The 20303-nt window shown below is 43.4% G+C and overlaps 1 protein-coding gene across 2 annotated transcripts in view; it reads left to right on the top strand.

Annotated features, from left to right (window-relative positions):
- The window catches only part of LOC144679644 (lethal(3)malignant brain tumor-like protein 4), a 392935-nt gene that overhangs the window by 242844 nt on the left and 129788 nt on the right, over positions 1–20303 (top strand). For both annotated transcript variants that reach the window (XM_078540227.1, XM_078540226.1), the window contains exon 21: positions 17735–17808. In XM_078540227.1, the coding sequence (XP_078396353.1) occupies positions 17735–17808 (74 nt within the window). The remainder of the gene's footprint in view (positions 1–17734; positions 17809–20303) is intronic.

A 20303-nucleotide genomic window follows, 5' to 3' on the forward strand; every position in this document is an offset into this window, starting at 1 on the left:
CAAACAGCCTGTTTCAGTGTCAGACAGCTGCAAGGGAGAGGGATGGAGCCAGTGGCTAGGGAACAGAACGGAGCTTGTGGTGGGACTAAAGATGATGGCTTCAGTCTTCCTAGTATTTAGATGGAAGAAATTTCAGCTTATCCAGTACTGGACATTGGATAAGCAGTCTGACAATTTGGAAACATTGGAATTGTTGAGACAGGTGATGATGAGGCAGAGCTGGGTGTTCGTAGTATGCATGTGAAAACTAACATGTTTTCAGATGATGATGCTGAGTGGCAACATGCAAGTGAGAAATAGGAGGGACTAACATTAGATCTTTGGGGGACTCCAGAGGTAACGGTGCAAGTGTAAGTAGAGAAACCATTGCCGGTGATTCTCTAGTTACAGTTGGACGGATACGAATGATACTCGGCGAGTGCAGTCCCATCCAGCTGGATGACAGTAGAGAGGTGTTGGAGAGGAGAGTGTGATCAACCTTGTCAAAGGCTGCAGATAGTTGGGACTGACAAGGAGGGATAGTTTACTTTTGTCAGAGTTACATAGGATGATCTTTGTGACTTTGATAAAAGCCATTTTGGTACTGTAGCAGGAACAGAAACGTGAATTAGAGGGATTCAAACATGGAGTTCAGGGAAATTTGGGCATGGATTTGGGAAGGATAGGTTCAAAGACTTGGGAAAGACAAAGAAAGGTTGCAATGGGGTGATAGTTTGCAACAATGGTGGATCAAAGGTTGGTTTTTTGAGAAGGAGGTGATGAAGGCAGATTTAAAAGATTGTTGAACAATACTTGAGAGAAAACTGTTAACAATATCAGCTAATATAGGGGCCAGGAACAGAAGTTAGGTGGTCAGCAATTTAGTGGGAATAGGTTCGAGGGAGCAAGAGGTGGGTCTTATGGAACAAGATGGGTATAAGTTTGTCTGGGCTTATTTTCAAGGCAAAGAGTTGGAGCAGGCTACGATGATAGAGAGTTTGAGAGTCCTGTGGAGTCAGTGACACTTCTGTTCTTAAGATAAAATCAAAATACTGTGGATGCTGGAAATCTGAAACAGAAACAAAAACAGAACATGCTGGAAAAGCTCAGCAGGTCTAGCAGCATCTGTGGAGAGACAAACAGAGTCCGTATGAGCCTTCTTCAGAGCCGCCTTCTGTTCTTCTTGGTTCCTCAGGAAGGTGTTTTTTTTTTAAATTAATAAATTACCTTTGATTGGCAGCCACTTGTCCTGCTCATTAGTCACTAATTTCTGAATGGGGTTCTATATGAACAGGCCCCTATTTTACATATTCAAGGGATATGTAAAATATGGCCCACACAAATTTGGCAGTGGACCAATGCCTGTGAAAATTGGGTACAGGCTGTCCCACTGATGAAATGTTATGCTTTTATCCCCCATTTTATGTTCAAAGTATAGGTGCAACACATTCTAATTTTTACTCCATTCTCTTGCAAAAGGAATGTCCGTGATGTGGGTTTTTTTTATTTTTAGTACTGGGTCCTCCACCACTGAAAACCTATTCCAGCTTAAGATCATCGTACTGGTCATAATAACATCCTAATTGAACACTCACAGAGCCTCAACCCCAGTGATTGTGCAGGCATTGTTAGATACCATGCCAACTTCAGTATCACCAAGTTAGGTACCCTATAATGGCAACAAATAACCCAAAGCAAATAGTTTGTTGAAGGGGAAACAGACTCCATCATCTTCTCTGGATGAAAAGAAGGAAGGAAGAAAGAGATGCTGAGGAGGGTATGAGGGAAAGCCTTCCATCAGCAGAATACCTCCAGGACTCATGGACAAGGCCTGGATAAAGGCCCTACTTTTGAACATGGATAATTTGATGTCGATAGTGCAAGAGTGGCTTCTCAGTGAAGACCATGAATGATCAAAAATGTCATGATTGACACTGGAGACACGGCTTGTTGATCATCTTTTCAGAGAGTTTCCACTTATATGCCTGTATGTGGATTGCATTAAAAAATTTTGGAAAAAATTGTTCCTCAGGATCAAATCCAGCTGATTCCAAAGAGTCACTGTAGATTCAGCTGCCTGCCAGTCTGTCGCATTCCAGGAACAGATGGAATATTTCAAATCTGAAGGAAAAGTTGCAGAGCCTTCACAGTGGGAGCGAAACAATCGGATACATAGAGAAGACGACTTTGTTCAGAAGGAATACTCAAAAATATTTTATATAACTTAGCAAGTTGCACAAAGTTATGTTATTTACAGAGCCTCGCTAATCAGCTTGATTTGGCTGCCACTCAAACTTCTTCTGCAGCTAAGAATCAACTACCAGGGCTAAGGAGAGGTGGCTAGAATATTGAGTTTCACCTTTTTACATGGCCAGGCTTCCTGTCATATTTTCAGAAAAGGCTGATGGAGCTGCCATTTAGTAGCATCATATTTAGAGACCAGTCAAGATAAGTGGGAAATCATCTTGGAGATTTTTAAAACACACCCAGAATCTGAGAGGCATTCCTGATACAGGGACTGCCATGGCAAGCACAGCATCAAACCAGGCCATCCTTTATCTAGAATGAATCATTCTTTTATACTGCAGGATCATTCCTGGACTAAGCATCCCAGGTCAGTGTTGACAAAGGAGCCTTCCTATAATTATTTATTATAAGCATTTAGTTGTCAGTGGTAGGGACTGAGATCTGATGATGGAAAAGGAGGGTATTGAAATTCATGGTGTATTTGATTTTTAGCACCATCACATCATGAGTAATCACTAATTTCAAATGTTCCCTTATATCATTATGCTGCAACATTCTAAATCCTGCTGCTTGATTTTGGGATATTCTCCAAGTCTCTCAGCTATACCAGAGCAGGTGTTTCAATAGAAAAAATACATCCTGATGGACCTCATTTTATTACTGCTAGTTGCAGTCTTAATAATGTTTGAACCTTCCTGACTGCAGATGGTATCTTTTGGGAAAGTAAAAAAAATCCACTTTATAAGCCTGGAACTTTCTATTGGTGTAAACCTTTACAGCATTGCAAGTGTGTGATAGTGGCCAGAAATTTGGGAAATATAAACTCCTCTGCCCATATTCACAGCCACATGCTCTATTTCTCCATCACACACATTCCGAGATAAGGCCATCTCTGATTCCTTGAATCCCTCTCCGTTCACATTCCCCTTCCACTTCCCAAACCCACTTCCTCCTGTATCTGTTCTTGGGAAAAAAAAACTCTGGCGACTGTTATGATCCCAGCTGATGTAACTACTGGACAAATCAGATCCCAGGATGGAACCTGGCTTGATAGATCCTAACTTTATATATTTGTTTAGAAACGTGGAGGGCAGCTACTGAACGGAGTCACAGAGTCCGTTGATGAACTTTTAACATAAGAATAAAACATATATTAAACAGGAACAGATGAACTATATTACACTACCCCTTCACCCACAAGTATACCTTTACAAATATATACAGATTCGTAAGGATAACACAAGTTACAAAATCTACCTTATACTCTAATGTTCACTATAGGTAGACAGTCCATGTAAACCAATAGGCGACCTGTAGTCAGGCGCCCCACACTCTGAAACTAAGTGACAGATGCCACCCAAAGCAGATGCCATGGATCTCTCATCAACTCCCCACAGATGTTTGTCGCACCGTGAGCCAACTGGTCTCACTAAACTCCGTCTTTCTCCCAAGGGGTTCCAATCTCAATGCTTGAAGTATTCGCCTTGGAATCTTCTCCCAAACGACCTTTTCACTTGGATTTCTTCAACAAGAATCCATCTCCAAGGGTTTGAATTCTCCTTCCAATGTTCTCCTCGTCTGGATCTCTCCATGCATTCAGGCTTCACCCTCCACACGCACTCAGGTATTCGGCTGTACCAAGCAGGACACCACTGCTTCGCAAGCCAATTTGCCTTGATTCTGCTTCCTGCAGCTTTCTCACTTTAATTCAGAGTCCTTTGCTCTGCTCCTTATTTTAACTTCACTGAACAGGCTCTGGTCCTTCGAATTAACTGTCATCTTGGAACTTTTCCCTGATTTTAGGACTTTTTTCTTTGCTCTTTGGAACCTGCTTCCTGCAGTTCCCTTTCCTGTGTCCAGCTTCTCCTGGCACCTGCTTCCAACTGCACTAAAACTGCTTTCTGTTCCTCCGTGTGTCTCCATGGGCCCCCTGTTGCTAGGCAACAACACAGTTTTTCCTACTTTGTTTTAACTTCTCTAAACCACTTCAAGGGTCGTAAAACCTCACTGAAATGCAGGAACACAAACAGAGCTTCAGACCTGCTGGCCCCAGTCTAAAGTGAAACCATAGTCTAGGCTTCACCTTTCCAACATACAGATAAAAAAATGAATTAATTAAACTTAAAGCTATAGCACACAAAAATACATATAAATTACTTAAAACTATTTCTAGTTCCTAACATGATGTTTAATAGCACTTTGAAATTCCCAACTGTTTAGCTTTTGACCTTCCATTCACCATGACATTTCTATTGCTACCCATCTGCTCAATTGCTTTTTCACAACTGCCTTTAGTGCCCTCGTCCCCATTACAGTCAGGACTCTGTTTCACTCTGATCATTCTCCTGATACAACCTTCGTCTACATTCCCTTAAACCAAGGGATGCAGACTTTGACAACTGATTAAGCAATTCATTACCAGATCTGGCTGAAGCACATAAAGCATGATTGAGTCCTGCTCTTATCTGCCAGAACAACTCGCTATTCCAGCATTATGTTGGAGTGCAAAGATAGCCTCCGGCTTCTCTTCTTTACTATAAATCATGTCGTAAACCCCTCTTCTTCCCCTTCCATCATCATTTCCAAGAACAAGTGCGAGAAGCTCACAGACTTCTTTGTTACCTAAAATTGAGACCCCCCCAATCAACTGCCTCTGCTGCCTCCCTCCATTCCACTAGCCTACCAAGCCAAACTCCCACTAAAGGTCTCCCCTGCCCTCACCCTGAACTTGCAACTTTCTTTAGTTTCTCTCCTATTACCCCTCATGGCCATCTCCACACTCAACTTATCCATGAGACCCAGTTCCTACTCCCTCGATCCTATTCCCACTAAACTGCTGACCACCCACCTTCCCTTCATTCTCGGCCTTATGTTAGCTGATACTGTTAACTGTTTCCTCCCCTCGGGTCCTGTTCCCCTAACCTTCAAATCAGCCAGCGTCACAACCTCCTCAAAAAACCCACTCTTGACTCCTCTGCCCTTACAAACTACCACCTCACCTCCAAGAATATGTTGTTGCTGTCCAAATTCTTCCCATCTTTCTTTCAACTCTGTAACATCGCCCATCTCCTGTTGCTGCTGAAGCCCTCATTCATACCTTTGTTACCCCTGGCCTTGACTATTTGAATGCTCTGCTGCCCAGCATCCACTTCCCACCCTCCATTGACAAAATCGAAAACTCTGCTGCTCATGTACAAACATGAGAAGTAGGAGTAGGCCATCCGGTCCCTCAAGCCTAATCTGTGATTTGGTAAGGCCATGACTGATCTGATTGTGACCTCTTACTTTCCTGTCTACCCGCTATACACCTTGACTCCCTTGTCAGTCAAGAATCTATCTAACTTGGCCTTAAAAATATTCAATGACCCTGCCTCCACCACTCTCTGGGGAAGAGAATTGCACAATTGAATGACCCTCTGAAAAGATTTCTCCTCATCCCCATCATGAATGGGAGACCCCATATTTTTAAACTGTGCCCCCTAGTTGTAGTCTCTCCCACAAGGGGAAACATCCTGACTCACAGCAAGTCCCATTCATCCATCACATGTGTGCTTTCTAACATTGGCTCAGCTCCGACACCATCCCTACAACCCATCTCAAAAGATTTCTGTGCTTCTCCAATTCTGTTCCCTTGTACAGCTGCTGTTTTAATCATATCATCATGGCAGTCATACTTACACCTGCCTTGGTCCTAAGCTCAGGAATTCTCACCATAAACCTTTCTACCTTTCTACTTCTCTCTCCTCCTGCAAGACATAGCTTAAAACTTACTTCCACCTATCCTAATAACTCTTAATGTGTCAAGCTCCATTTCATAACGTTCCTGCGAAATTTCTTCAATTTAATTCAAACTTTATTGTCCAACCGGAAATTCATTGCAGATACATGCACTGAAAATCATATGTTAATGAATACTTAACAAAAAAGAAAAACTACATCACCAGACAAACCAAAACAACAGTCGCAAGTTTCATAATCATCTTCAGAAAAGCACTGATGTCACTAACTTGCAGAACCCCTAAAATCTCTATACACTGGGCTCTTTCTAGACCAGCACTGGGAATATTTGAATCAATATTCAATATTGAGCGTACTGGCAACAGATGTTCTAAAGAGGTGATAGATTATTCAACAGAGCCAAAGGTTTTACTACTTTCACCACTGACCAAAAGAAGCATCACGAGGAGGTTAACAATTCATTGCTCGCCTTTCCAGAGTTCAGAAGGTTATTGGCTGTATTCATGCTGTCATTTGGACCTGCAAACAATCCTGATCCTATTATTATCTAAAAATGCTATTTTTTTTGTCACATGGTAGTTTGCAGCCACCAGCTACCCTGGAAGCTGGCAAGTGCCTTATTTTGGGTAATTAAGAACAGAAGGGTGGTCCAGTGAGATCGTACGCAACCATGTCTCATGACACTCATGCACTAACCAAGAAGAAAAGGATAGCACAGCTATAGCTGGATCAAACAGTGACATTCCTTCGATACACTGTCATTTCCTGGGTGTCCAAGATAATGGTCATCTGTTGCATGGTTCATAATTTGGGCCTGAAAAAGGCCTGAGCATTAGGTAGATAACCAGGATACCAAATCTATAGCAGAGTAAGGAAGTGGACATACCAATAGGGAATTAACAGTGATACCAACAGTGAAGGAAGGGAAATTAATTAGTCTGCTACTAATTGCAAATTAATTCCAAGAAGGTACAACATTTCTAAAAGGAACAAAGCTCATCTGCCTAATAATCATGGCAAAACACTTCTCTACAATTTCAAGCTTAGCTCTACAAATATATCACGTTGAACTTGCTCCATGTTATATGAAAAGGAAAAAAGACCTACATTTCATATCAGGATGTCACAAGCAAGAAAGTAGTTTGAAGGGCCTGTTTTTACATTGGCAAGCACAACAATGAATTTGTGAATGACAACGTGTGTAATGATACAAATGTGTAACTAATTTGTTGGAGTTTTTTGGTGGTGATATTAGTTGAGGTACGTATGTTGGCTAGAATTGGAATCACTCCTCCCCTGTTCATTTGATCTTTTATGTTTACCTGAACTGGCTGATACTGCTGTTTAATATCTCATTCAAAAGATAAAACTCAGATGATGCTGCATTCTACAGTATTGTAGTAAAATGCCAACCAAGGTTATTTGAGACTTGAGCGCACAATCTTCTGACTTAAATCTGAGAGTACTATCACTGAACCAAGACAAAATGCTCAACACAATGTTCAAAAAATGTGCATTGCATTTTTTTCCCATTACATTGCTATTGACATAAGGATGGGGTGAGAATTGCCTAAGCTTTGAGTTCCTCTGCCCCTGTCCTCAATTAGGATGCAGCATTGGATTGGTGCAGGTACTCCTGGTGAGACTAGGTACACTAGGTCTTTGCTGATGGGCAGATGGAAGACCCAATTGTTGGTTCAGAAAAATGCCAAAGGCCCACAGAGCTTTGGAAAACACCAAAATCATGACGTTACCAATAGGCCTTATTATTCCCAAAAACCTTTAAGAACTCACAAAATAACACACCAAATGCAATTTCAAAGCTCTAGTAATGTTCTAAACTATCGATTGGATACTAGCATTTTTAAACATGCTTATTTGTTGCCATATTTTGTTCTTCAATTTGTCACAGTTTACAATTTATTTGCATAATTGGTGGAACTTGATCGTAATAATCAATTGCGCAAATATACTATTCAAATTGTTTGAGGTGGTAAAAATGTTTTTCAAAGTAGACAATAAGCTAAGGGCATTCATAAGCAAATTATTCCCCTTATAAGGGCATGTTTCCGTCTCTTTTTCCAGAAATTTCTTGCATCCCTAGTCCCTCCTTGTACAAACACCATCAGCAAAGCAAATGTCCGCGCTTCCAGGATTGCCCAGTGCTGCTGATGCTGGAGCAGTAGAAGTGGTCTCTAAATCAAAATAGCTCAATGGAGTTGGGAGAAGCAAACCTGTACAGTGATCCAATATTTTGTGACACAAGATCATGCCAATGAAGTGTACAGCCACCGTGCTGCCAAACCCACTTAATTTCCTTCTGAGAAAAAACATGTTTGCTTTGAAATTCTTCTCCCATAAAACTCAGTATTGGGTCACAAATATAAATTCTACTTCAACTTTAACATAATGAGCATAAAATAAACTAGAACTTTTGTATAGGCACTTCATCATAGTACATTGGAACAAGATTTGAGTAACCTTCTTGCTCTGATGCATATCCAAATAGATTTAACTCACTGCTACATTCTAGCGTAGCGTATCATTAACATAAATCTGAGGTTCTACTGCTTACTCTGTATCATTGTGAAGACCACAAGAAATTAACATAGTCCAACAATCCAACTATTAGACACTTGTTTAACCTGATTATCACTTAACAAATCTATGTTTGAGGCCTTGTGACAAATGTTATATGCACATATTTATTTTATACTGTACCTCCAATCTCTAAATATAAACCTTACACATTGAAAAAAAATCAAGACAGATTTTAGGAATTATGGTAAACACTCAGTAATTAGAATTTACTTTCAGGCTCAATTTTAGTTCTGTTATGCACTTTGTCTATTATTGAGGATGCGTCAAGTTGATGCCCTCCATAGTGGACTAGCTTGCTGCCATTCATTGCCTTGATTTAAACCAAAAGAAGGATCACTTGTGCAATGCACTGCAGGAATGTAGGCATATTTGGAAACATACCACAATGTGGGATGATGTTTTCAGGGGAGAAGGGGTGAGGAGAGAGAAGAAGCATACATTTTGAGAAGGTTTGCTTTTAATTGGTTTATGTTTAGAAGAGAAATGGATTAATTACTCAGTGATACATGGGTATTTAAAATATATGTATGTCTCGATTGTAGCATCCACCTTTGAAACAAAAGGTTGTGAGTTCAAATGCTATTTCAGGACCTGATAACATAATTTAGGCGGAAATTCCAGTATTGTACTGAGAAAGGGCAACATTTTCAGCAGCCTAGATTACCCTCTCTTTAACCTTGTTAAATGTCAGTGGATCTTCCTTTGTTGTGTTTATGTACTTTTTAAAAATTGTGTGTCTTTTGTTGTGTTATTAATTATGTTTGGTTCTCACATTCTCGCTGCAACTCTGTGCTGGATTTTAAGGGGTGGGTGTACTGCTCGCCACCTATACTCCTCCAACCCCTCGGAAGGAAAGTCAGTCCCATACACACTGACTTTTAAAAAGCCTTCCCTGCAGCGATAACACACTGGGGGCAGGCTAAACAGGCTCAGGGTTGGACTTCCTGGCCCTCAGTGAACAAGAAGATCCACCCTCGAGAGCTGCCAGCTAATCTGATCGGCTGGCAGTTCTAGCAGTCCCGGTAATGCCAGAGCTCAGTAGTGGGCGTTGCTGGGACTGCAACAAGACCCAAAAAGGAAATGGAGAGAGGTTAGTCTTGAGGTTTTAGGGTAGGGAGGGGAGGTTGGGTTCTGGGGTTGGAGGGGGGGTGGGGGGGTGTGCTGTGGTGCAGGTTTTGGAGGGCAGGTGGGAGGAATGAAAGCAGGTGTGACATCTTGAGCGGGGCATCCCCATTGCGAATACGGCACCCTCTAATTGATATGTCCCCCCACCTCTTCCAAACTCCCTTTTCAAAAGAGCCCTTTCAAAAACGGCCCTTGCACTGCCACTGCCCAGTGTTTAATGGTAGTGGAGGCTGAATGTTGCTCTTAATTGCTAATTAATTGGGCAATTAATTGTTAAGTTAAGGGCCTCAATAGACCTAAGGGTGGGCAGCCAACTGGGTTATTTACTACCCCCCTCCCATTATGAGGAACAGGTTGGGGGTGGGCAGGAATGAGGTGGCCTGGGCACCCGACATATTTTACATGCTACCCCAATGAAAACATGCCCGACAGGGGCCAATAAAATCTAGCCCTCAATGTTCAACTCTTTCTGTCTCCCTTTTTCTCCATGGGCTCGATTTTACGGGCCACAAGCGGGAAAGTAGGTGGTTGGACCCGTCAAATAGGGTGCTGTGCCATTGCGGCATGCCCATCACACCCGCTCCCATCCTCGCTGCAATTTTACAAGCAGTTGAGGCCCTTATTTGGGCAATTAATGCCCAGTCCTAATTCATGGGCCAAATTTTCCTTTTGGCGTGTGGGGGCGGGCCTGTAAAATGACGCACAGTGGCATCAGGTGAACATCCCGACGTCATTGCGTGCCGCCGTGATATTTTGCTGGTATGACGTGCGATGATGTCCGACACACGCCCGGCATTAATTAACGGGCCACTTAAAGCCCTTGAGGCGCCAATCGATGCCGATTTTTCGGCGCCCGTGCGATCTTTGCCTCGGCGCACGGGCAGGCGGGTAGGACACATTTGTATTCACCTCATCCACAGGCGGGATAAGAGGGCTCAGTGGTCTCACGAGTGTGCACAGTCAAGCATTTATTTCTGAAAGTTTTTGAAACTTGCCTGTGTGATCCGCAATATTTCAAAACACATACCAGCTGCTTTTTCTGGACTCTTAACCTTCAGGTCAGCACTCTGCAATGAGTAATTTTTTTCTGGGCCTGCAGGTTTCAGGGAGCCTTCCCTTAGCCTGGGAATGGAAGCTGAACTCTCCACTGGAGGCAGCTCCTCTGAGGAGGAAAGGAGGGCTAGAAGGGGTAGGAGGCCAGGAGCGCACATTCAGCCTCCAGGGGGAGCCACCTTTGGGAGGACAGGCACAGGCACAAGGGGTGCAGGGCCAAGAGGTAGTCCAAGTCAGTAGGGACCGCAGAAGACGCCACTATCCTGCTGCCAGGGTATACAGGCGACGAAGCAGCTACCTCAATATGACTGAGGTCCAGTGCCGAAGGAGGCTCCGTCTCTCAAGGGAGACAGTCAACTATATCTGTCAGATGATAGGGCCTGAGATCTCCACTAACTGTGTGGGTGAACACCCCATGCCAGTGGCTCTAAAGGTCACAGCTGCCCTCAACTTCTATACCTCTGGCTCCTTCCATGGGTCGGTGGGCGATCTTTGCAGTGTCTCCCAATCAGCTGTGCACACTTGTGTCAAGCAGGTTACAGACGCTCTGTTCAGGCGTGCATTGACCATCATCCACTACCATTGGGACCAGGCAAGCCAGACACAGCGAGCCAGAGGCTTCGCGGCCATTGCTGGCTTCCCCCGCGTCCAGGGTGCAATAGGCTGCACACATGTGGCCATCAAGGCGCCAGCAGATGAGCCCAGTGCCTTCCTCAACAGGAAGGGCTTCCACTCCATGAACGTGCAGATAGTGTGTGACCACACGATGCTGATTCTACAAGTCTGTGCAAGGTAACCAGGCAGCTCCCACAACACCTACATCCTCAGACACTCCCAGGTGCTGAGGCTCTTCGGAGCTCCAGCCCGATTGGATGGATGGCTGCTGGGTGACAAGGGCTATCCCCTCAGACACCTCTCCACCATCCAAGAACAGAAGGTGAGCATCGGTACAATAGGTGCCACTCCCCCACAAGGGCTATGGTGGAGAGAACTATTGGTCTTCTCAAGATGCGCTTCCATTGACTGGACTGCTCAGGGGACGCACTCCAGTACCCCCAGATTGTGTCTCAGTGATAGTGGTAGCATGCTGCGCTCTGCACAATCTTGCGCTGGAAAGGGGGGATGCTGTGGACGATGAAGACATCAACGCAGTGGCTGCGGCTGCGATGAGTCCAGCAGTGAGTCTGAGGATGAGCACTCACAGGGAAATGCTGAGGGGGTAGACGCATACTCCAGGGAGGCAGGGACACCCGGGAGGCTTTAATCCAACAAACCTTCAGCTAGCACACTACAGATCGACCTCCAGGACAAGCCTGGGCTGTAGGTTCAATATTCGACACCTAACTGCAAAATCTGCCAGGTTAGGAACAGTCACTAAGGGCCTTGTTAGTAAAGCGGAATGTCCAACCAAGCACTCATTATAGTTTTGGAAACCACACACATGCAGAAGAAAAGAGGCACCCTCAGCCATGGTGACATATCTGAATTTATTCTGTCCAGCAAACTAACTTATTCCAAAGTTATATTACCAAACAAAACAAATCATAAGGACCTCATCTCGGGCCAACACAAAAGCACCAGTGATAAACCCGTGGTGTGCCTAAGGTGCCTTATGTTTTTATTTACGGGTGCTACGTCTTGGTGCTGCCCCATCGTTCAGAGTGGTATCTGAGACAGCCGGCTGACTCTGCTGTCCTGTTGGCCTCGATGACCTTGGCGGTCATCCTCTGGCCCATGGAGCCTGTGCTGGCCCCGCCTGGGTGGGAGCTGCCAGCTGGCATCTCCCCAGTCATCGCAGCCTCACCGGATGCTACGGTCACTGGGAGAGAGGCGGAGGAGCTGCCGCCCTCATCTGGAGCGCCCTGAGAGGAGCCCGCAGAGATGCCAGGCAGCTGCTGCGCCGACGTGAGGTGTTAGTATCTGCGCTGGTGCCTGCCTCGCAGAAATGGTGTGGTGCTGGTGAGACTTCAGGGTCCTCAGGTGTGAGAGGGGGCCTCTGCTGCTTCTCCTCCCGGTCCTGCTCCGATGATGCTGAAAGGAAGAACAAGGACAATGGATCAGTTAACGTGGAGACAATGACAAAGTGCATCCCTGTCCCCAGAATCATTATGCGCTCATCCTTCCAAATGCAATGGTCAAGCCATGATGCAAAATTAAATCAATTAACATTCAGCAGTACTATGGCTGTTGGGAGAACAATGCTGACCTCATTGTTGGGCATAAATACCTGGCCGTGACACCCCAGCCTCACCGACACCAGTGGACCTTGGCGCACGGCACCTCTCCAGATCCAGGGCCTCCTGCTCGAAGCGGCTGAGAATGGCAATCTGCGCCTGGCCACTGCCAGTCCTCACACACTCTGCCGCGTTATGAGCATTCTTTTCCTGAAAATGAGAGACGAGCATCGATTAGTGAAAATTGTACATGGACTCTCTTTGCGCATGGCCCATCCCAACCAGAGTGGGACATATCAGGGCTCCAGACCCTCCTTACCCTGCTGCTGCCGAACACTCACACTAAGATGCTAGGCCTGTTCCCCACCAACACCCCCCCTTCCCCCGGCCACATGCTGCCTACATCACATTAGGCACCACACTATATCCTTCCATAGCAAGGAGGCGCAAGCACATGGAGCGCAGAGGGCAGCAGGTGGTTCGTTGCCACGCCATCTTGAAGCTCCCCTCCCAGCATGTCATCACTCTGACTTGGACATGTCCTGGAGTTCAAGCACATCGGGTCTGCACCCGCTCCCGCTCCGCCATACAGAAAATTTAGCCCCATATGTTCTTTTGTTTGTATGTACCAGTGCCGGCACAGTCAGAAACTGTTGCAACACACAAGAGTAACTGAGAAACTGAGCAGGATGGAAGGCCTTACCTGGCACTTGGGCCTCAGGCTGAAAGTAAGCTGGGTTTGGGGCATGGCTGGGAAGGATCAGGGAGCTCAGGCCAAAAGCAATGGTAGGGGGTGGCTGCATTTCTTACACCACCCACTCCCAAACGGAGGTACAAATCTGTTAACTTGCACACATGCTGCAGTGACTCCTCGCAGGCTATCCCTTTCAAACATCATTTTCCTTTCTACAGTGACCTATCCTGCCCTACAAAGCCACCAAAGAAATGGAAGTATGAATAGAGAAAGGAACAGGGACCCAGCACAGCATCGGTCTCACCAGAAGGAGCTCCCCAACACTTGATAGAATTAGAGCCCATCTGAAGATCAGAGAAGAAAATTATTTTTAATAAATGCTACAAATTACACCCTTACGCAAACTCTTCCCTTTATCCCTTACCAAGAATGGTGATTCCAACATCTTTGTTGGGGTGCAGGTATGGGTGGTGGTGAGGGTGGTATTGTAGGCGGAAACCCTTCCCTCCCCAGTTCACTGAAAGCTCGCTGTTTGTGGCTCCTTCCTTTGACTCTGCTGACTTCATCAGGTTCAATCCTGGTTGAGCTATTAAGATTGTATACCCAAGAAACCTTTAAGCATTTGTACTTGCATATGGTATTGTAGGGCCTGATTGGACCTATGGGGCTGTATATTTAATCAGGGGTCAGGAATGGGGAATGGAGATTAGTTCCGGGTCCCGTTCTTGCATGGCCACCAGGATTTTTGAATCGCCAGCCAATTAAGGTCACTGTCCAATCAGGGAAAGCCGGGGACGAGGGTACGGTGGGGAGAGGAGCGATGGGATGGGATGGGGCTCCTGACACAGGAGGACCAATGGGAGGCCCTCCAGCACTCAGTGACCCCTGCCAAGGCGGGAGCTGCCAATGTGGACATGGAGACAATGAGGAACAAGTGGGAGTAAGTTTATTTTTATATTTTAAAAAACCACAGCAACCTAGCCATGATCCTGGACAGGCAAGACCTCCAGGGAATGACCAGTAGCTGCAGCTGTGCCAGGCAGTTGTTATGGGCCCGAGAGGTGCCTCGCATGTTCTGCCAGCCCATCCCCCCCCACCCCCGCCCTGAACTCAGTATGCCGGCCGTGGACAAGGCCAATGTGGGCTGCCTGCATTTCCCCTTAATAGGCCAGTTACTTAACAATAATTAGCCTTGATCCACCCCTGAGCCGCCCTCATTCAAAATAGCTTGGGGTCGGGACCATGGCGAAGAACCAGTACAGAGGCTGGTGGTGCCAAAATGCGTGCCCACCCACCTCTGATCCTTCACCCTTTTAAAGATCCAGCCCATGGAAGCCTTTACTGCCATGATAGCTATGAATTCTTGGCTGGAATTTTCCTCCATGATCCCACCTAAAATCTGACACATCATGTGGTAAATGAAGGAAGATTCAGGCAGCGAGGCCCAGTGCTTCCTCACAAATCAAATCCTGTTTCCCTTCCTTTACAAACTAGGATTGCTGTTGATTTCTTGTTTCCTGTCCATCATAAGTAACTGAAAGTGAAGGAGAGGAAGTGTCTGGGTCCCCAAAGCATTGTCCTCCCTAGTGACATGTACTCTTTAACTTCCCAGGGCCACCATGGGGAAGATGACAGTAGGCCCAGCAAGCCACAGCCATGAAGTTCCCTGTGGAGGCTGAGGGTCTTGTGGCAGCCTTGTCTCTGAAATTCTGTCATAGACTTACACTGAGACCAGAAAGTAAGGCAGATATTCTTCCAATCTGCTGGGTGCTTCCCCCTTTAAATGCCCAACCACAACTTTGAGTATGTAGCATTTTAGCACCGCCAAGATTTTTTTAGCGAGGCATTGCAGGACACCCTGTTGACAGCGAAAACCTAGCTGGGTTCCTGCAGTGTATAGTTCATATACTCCAACTGACGAAACCGGGTTAGGGTTCTGGTAATATCAGAGACATACACACAACACCATTACTGGGAAAACAATTCTGGTCCTTTTGCCTTAGCTTCAGAGCTTACAGGGAAGGCATAATATACCTCTCTTGAAATATTGTGGGCAAGTATTCCTCTTTAGCATCATCTCGCTAGAGTGCGTGGAAAAATTAATGAAAATTTAAATTGGGCTTGTTAGGTATATTGTTAAAAAGAAGTGATTTATTTTTGTATCATAAAATGTAATTTCACACATAAACTACCTCAATTATAAATCTAATTGTGTCTAATTTAGTTGGTTGTTATTCATTCTTGTGAATTCCCTTTAATCTCTAATCTGCCAATGTAGGCCGCAGGAAGCAGCAGACTTCAAATAACTTAAAGTGGGCCAAATTGGCTAATTCAGAAGAATGCAATTTTGTCATCTCCTTTGTGCTGGCTTGAACATCAAACAAAATGAAGCATAGCTTCAATTTTCTATTTGTTGTGCAGCTGAAAGATTCATTGCTTATAATGGTTCCATGAAGTTGATTTTTCTTTACATGTTGGAAAAATGATAAGACTTAAAACTCTTTCATTATTTTGGACCATTGATTCATAGAATGCTATAGCACAGAATCAGGTTTTTGATCCATCAGGAGCCAATGTTTCACTCCACGGGAGTCATTTACTTTAATTTCACTTTCCTGCTTGCTCCCTATTCCCTTTAATATTCCTCTTTTTCAAGCAATTTCATTTAAAAGTTCTTATGGACTCATTCATAGTTTATGGCAGAGAATCCCACATTCTAATTAATTCTGTCTAACTGTCCTTGGTGTAAAGATTGGTGGTAGATGCCATTCAGTGTAGAAAAATAAGAAGTAATAGATTTTGGAACTAGGAGTAGGAAAAAGAAATACACTTTATATTGTAACATTTTTACTAGACTAGAGGAGTCAAGGGACCTTATTGGGGAGATACACAAGTCTCAAAAGCGGTATATCTAAATATACAAAGTCACAGAAAACAGAATTCTTTGTTTTGTATCTAGAATAACGTAGAATACAAAAACACTGAGATGTTGACTTTGTGCAAAAGCATAAAACATTTTTGAACCACTTAATTGTTTTTGTGATTTTAATTTTTACCCTCTTGTTACAATCACTACCTCATCATCACCCTTAATGGCCTTCAAGATCTCTGTAATGTCCTCCGTTAATCTTCACAAATCTGTTGAGAAAAGCTTTAATATAATTTTATTTCCTCATCCCTGGTAATATCTTGGTGAATTTATGCTGCACCTTTTCCAGCTGGTTTTATATCCTTCCGATAATAGTGTGCTTAGATTGTACACAATACTCCAACTGTACTAACAAAAACCCTGTGCAAGTGCAACAGGTTAACAGATGTTTCTGACAGACACCACCTTGCAGTTTATCAACTTGAAGATCAGTAGTGCAACTGACTTATCCCAATTCTTTGTTACCTGAAAGAAAAAAATATAAACATTTATAAACTCCTTTATCCCTTATTTCTAAAGAAAAACCTTAAACTGCTTCACGCACAACTATTTGTAGTTCTGTTATGTAAGTGAACAGTACAGCTATTTGGCATACAGGAAGACATCAGAGAAACATATCCGTAGTTTATCTGCACTCATACTCTCATTTACGAAAGCCCTGTTCCAGGAACATTAGTGAATTTTTCCTTGTGAGGAGAGCATACGCTTCTGACAATGCACAATTTCTTCAGTATTGTACTGAAGTGAGAACCTAGATTATCTTGAACTTGCAAGCTTTTAAATTGGGTGTCCGGCTATCACCTGAACCACAGTGGGTGGCAATTATGGTCACCATATTGTTCAGTCAGATTTTTTTTTCATTTTAAAACTTTATTGAAATACTTATACAGCTCTTCTTGATATCAGTTTAGATGATGCCAATCTTATTAGCAACATCCAATGCATCATAGTCTGGGGTCAGATGGACATAAGCTTTCTTCTCACGTTGGGCCTGATAAGAGTGTTGACTTTAGCTACATCGATATCATACAGTGACAGCCTGTTTTATCTAATGTTTATTGGCCTTGATGTCAACAATGAAACCAAAGTATTGTTGTCCTCGATTTTTTTCATTGCGGACTCAGTGGTCAGAGGAAACTTAATGATTGTGATTGAGCTTCATTATACGGACTGATTTTTACTGTTTTCTGCTAGGCTAGCCCGGCCAGCAAAATACTTGAAAATTAAAGAGGAAGCAGATGACATTGACCTGCATAGCCTACTCAAAGGTAATAACTTTTCTGGAACTAATTTGCTTGCATAAGCTATATATATAATATATATATATAGGTGTCAGCTGTGGATCAATGAGTAGTGCACTCCCCTCTCAGTCAGAAGGTTATGGGTTCAAGTTGTACTGCAGGACTTAAGCACAAAGATCAAGGTTGACACTCAGTGTTAAAGGAGTGCTACTTGGAGGAGCTATCTTTCAGATTATATGTTAAACAGAGTCTGTTCAGATAGCATGGTGTTGAGGAAAGCAGAGGAGTTTATCCCCTGGTGTCCTGGCCAATAGTTATCCCTCAATCAACATCACAAAAAACAGATCATCTGCTCATTATTCCATTGCTATTTATGAAAGCTTGCTGTGCACAAATTGGCCGCTGTGTTTCCTACAACAGTAACTACATGTTGAAAGTACTCCATTGGCTGTAAAATGCTTTGGGACATTTGGTGGCTGTGAAACATGCTACGTAAATGCAAATCGTTCTAACACATTTCTCCCAAAGACTGGAAAAATAAGATAGGCGAAGGTAGCCTAGATGAGGAGTTCATAGAATGTTTTCAGGATAGTTTCTTAGAACAACACATCCTGGAGCCAACCAGGGAGTTGGCTATACTAGACCTTGTATTGTGCAACCAGGTAGCATTAATTGATAACCTCAAAATGAAGACATCCCTGGGTATCAGTGATCATAATATGATTGAGTTTTGCATTCAGTTTGAGGGAGAGAAGAGTGAGTCCAAGACTAGTATTTTAAACATAACTATAGGCAATTATGTGGGAATGAAAGCAGAGCTAGCTAAAGCAAACTGGCAAATGAGGTTAGGAGATGGATAGGCCAATAGAGATGCAGTGGCAGACATTTAAAAATATTTTTCAGAATACACAGAATAGACACATTCCAACAAGAAAGTAAAATCCCAAGTGGAGGACCCACCATCCATGGTTAACTAAAAAAGTTAAAGACAGTATCAAACTTAAAGAAAAAGCATATAATTGTGCAAAGGTGGATGGCAGGTCAGAAGTTGGACAGAATATAAAGAACAGCAAAGAATGACAAAAAGATTAATAAGGAGGGAAAAATAAAAGTACAAGAGAAAGCTAGCTAGAAATATAAAGGTGGATAGTAAGAGCTTCCATATATATTTAAATAAGAAAATAGTTAACAAAGTGAGCATTGGTCCAATAACAAGTGAGTCTGGTGAATTAATAATGCAAAATGAGGTGGTCGCAGATGAATTGAACAGGTATTTTGCATCGGTCTTCAATATAGAGGATACAAGTACTGTCCCAGAAATAGCTGTAAATCAGGAATTGGAAAGGAGGGAGGAACTCAGAAAAATTACAATCACCAGGGAAGTGGTACTGAGCAAATTGTTGGAGCTGCGGGCTGACGAGCCCCTGGATCCTGACAGGCTTATTCTCGGATCTTAAAAGACGTAGCTAGTGAGATTGTTGATGCATTGGTTTTAATTTTCCAAAATTCCCTGGATTCGGTGAAGGTGCTATTAGATTGGAAAATAGCAAATGTAATTCCTTTATTCAAAAAGGAAGGGAGACAGAAACTACAGGCAAGTTAGCTTAACATCTATTATAGGGAAAATGTTGGAAGCTATTATTAAAGATGTTATGGCAAGAGACTTAGAATAATTCAAGGCAATCAGGTGGAGTTAACATGGTTTTGTGAGAGGGAAATCATGTTTAACCAATTTATTGGAGTTCTTTGAAGGAGTCACATGTGCTGTGGATAAAGAGGAACTGGTGGATGTGCTAGTTGTACTTAGATTTCCAGAAGGCATTTAATAAGCAGCCACATCAAAGGTTGTTGCGGAAAATAAATGTTCATGGTGTAGGGAGTAACATATTTGCATAGTTGGAAAATTGGCTAGCTAACAGAAATCAGTGGGTAGGCATAAATGGGTCTTTTTCTGGTTGGTGGGATGTAACAATTGGTGTGCCACAGGGATCAGTGCTAGGGCATCAGCTTTTTACAATTTATATAAATGACTTGGATGAAGGGAAAAGGTATGGTTACTAAACTTGCTGATGATACAAAGATAAGTGGGAAAGTAAGTTAAAAAAGAGGACATAAGGAGGCTACCAAGGGATATAGATAAGTTAGACGAGTGGTCAAAGATCTGGCAAATGGAGTATCATGTGTGAAATTGTCCATTTTGGCAGGAAGAGTAAAAAAAAACATATTCTCTAAATAGTGAGAGATTGCAGAGGTCTGATGTTCAGAAGGATCTGGGTGTCCTATTGCATGAATCACAAAATGCTAGTATGCAGGCACAGCAAGAAATGAGGAAAGCTAATAGAATGTTATCATTTATTGCAAGGGGAATTGAGTACAAAAGTAGGGAGATTATGCTTCAGTTATACAGGACACTGATGAGACCACATCTGCACAGTATTGGTCTCATTATTTAAGGAAGGATGTAAACGCATTAGAAGCAGTTCAGAGAAGGTTTACTAAACTAATAACAGGAATGGGTAGGT

Source organism: Cetorhinus maximus, chromosome 4 (genome assembly GCF_964194155.1).
Source record: "Cetorhinus maximus chromosome 4, sCetMax3.hap1.1, whole genome shotgun sequence".
NCBI classification, from domain to species: domain Eukaryota; kingdom Metazoa; phylum Chordata; class Chondrichthyes; order Lamniformes; family Cetorhinidae; genus Cetorhinus; species Cetorhinus maximus.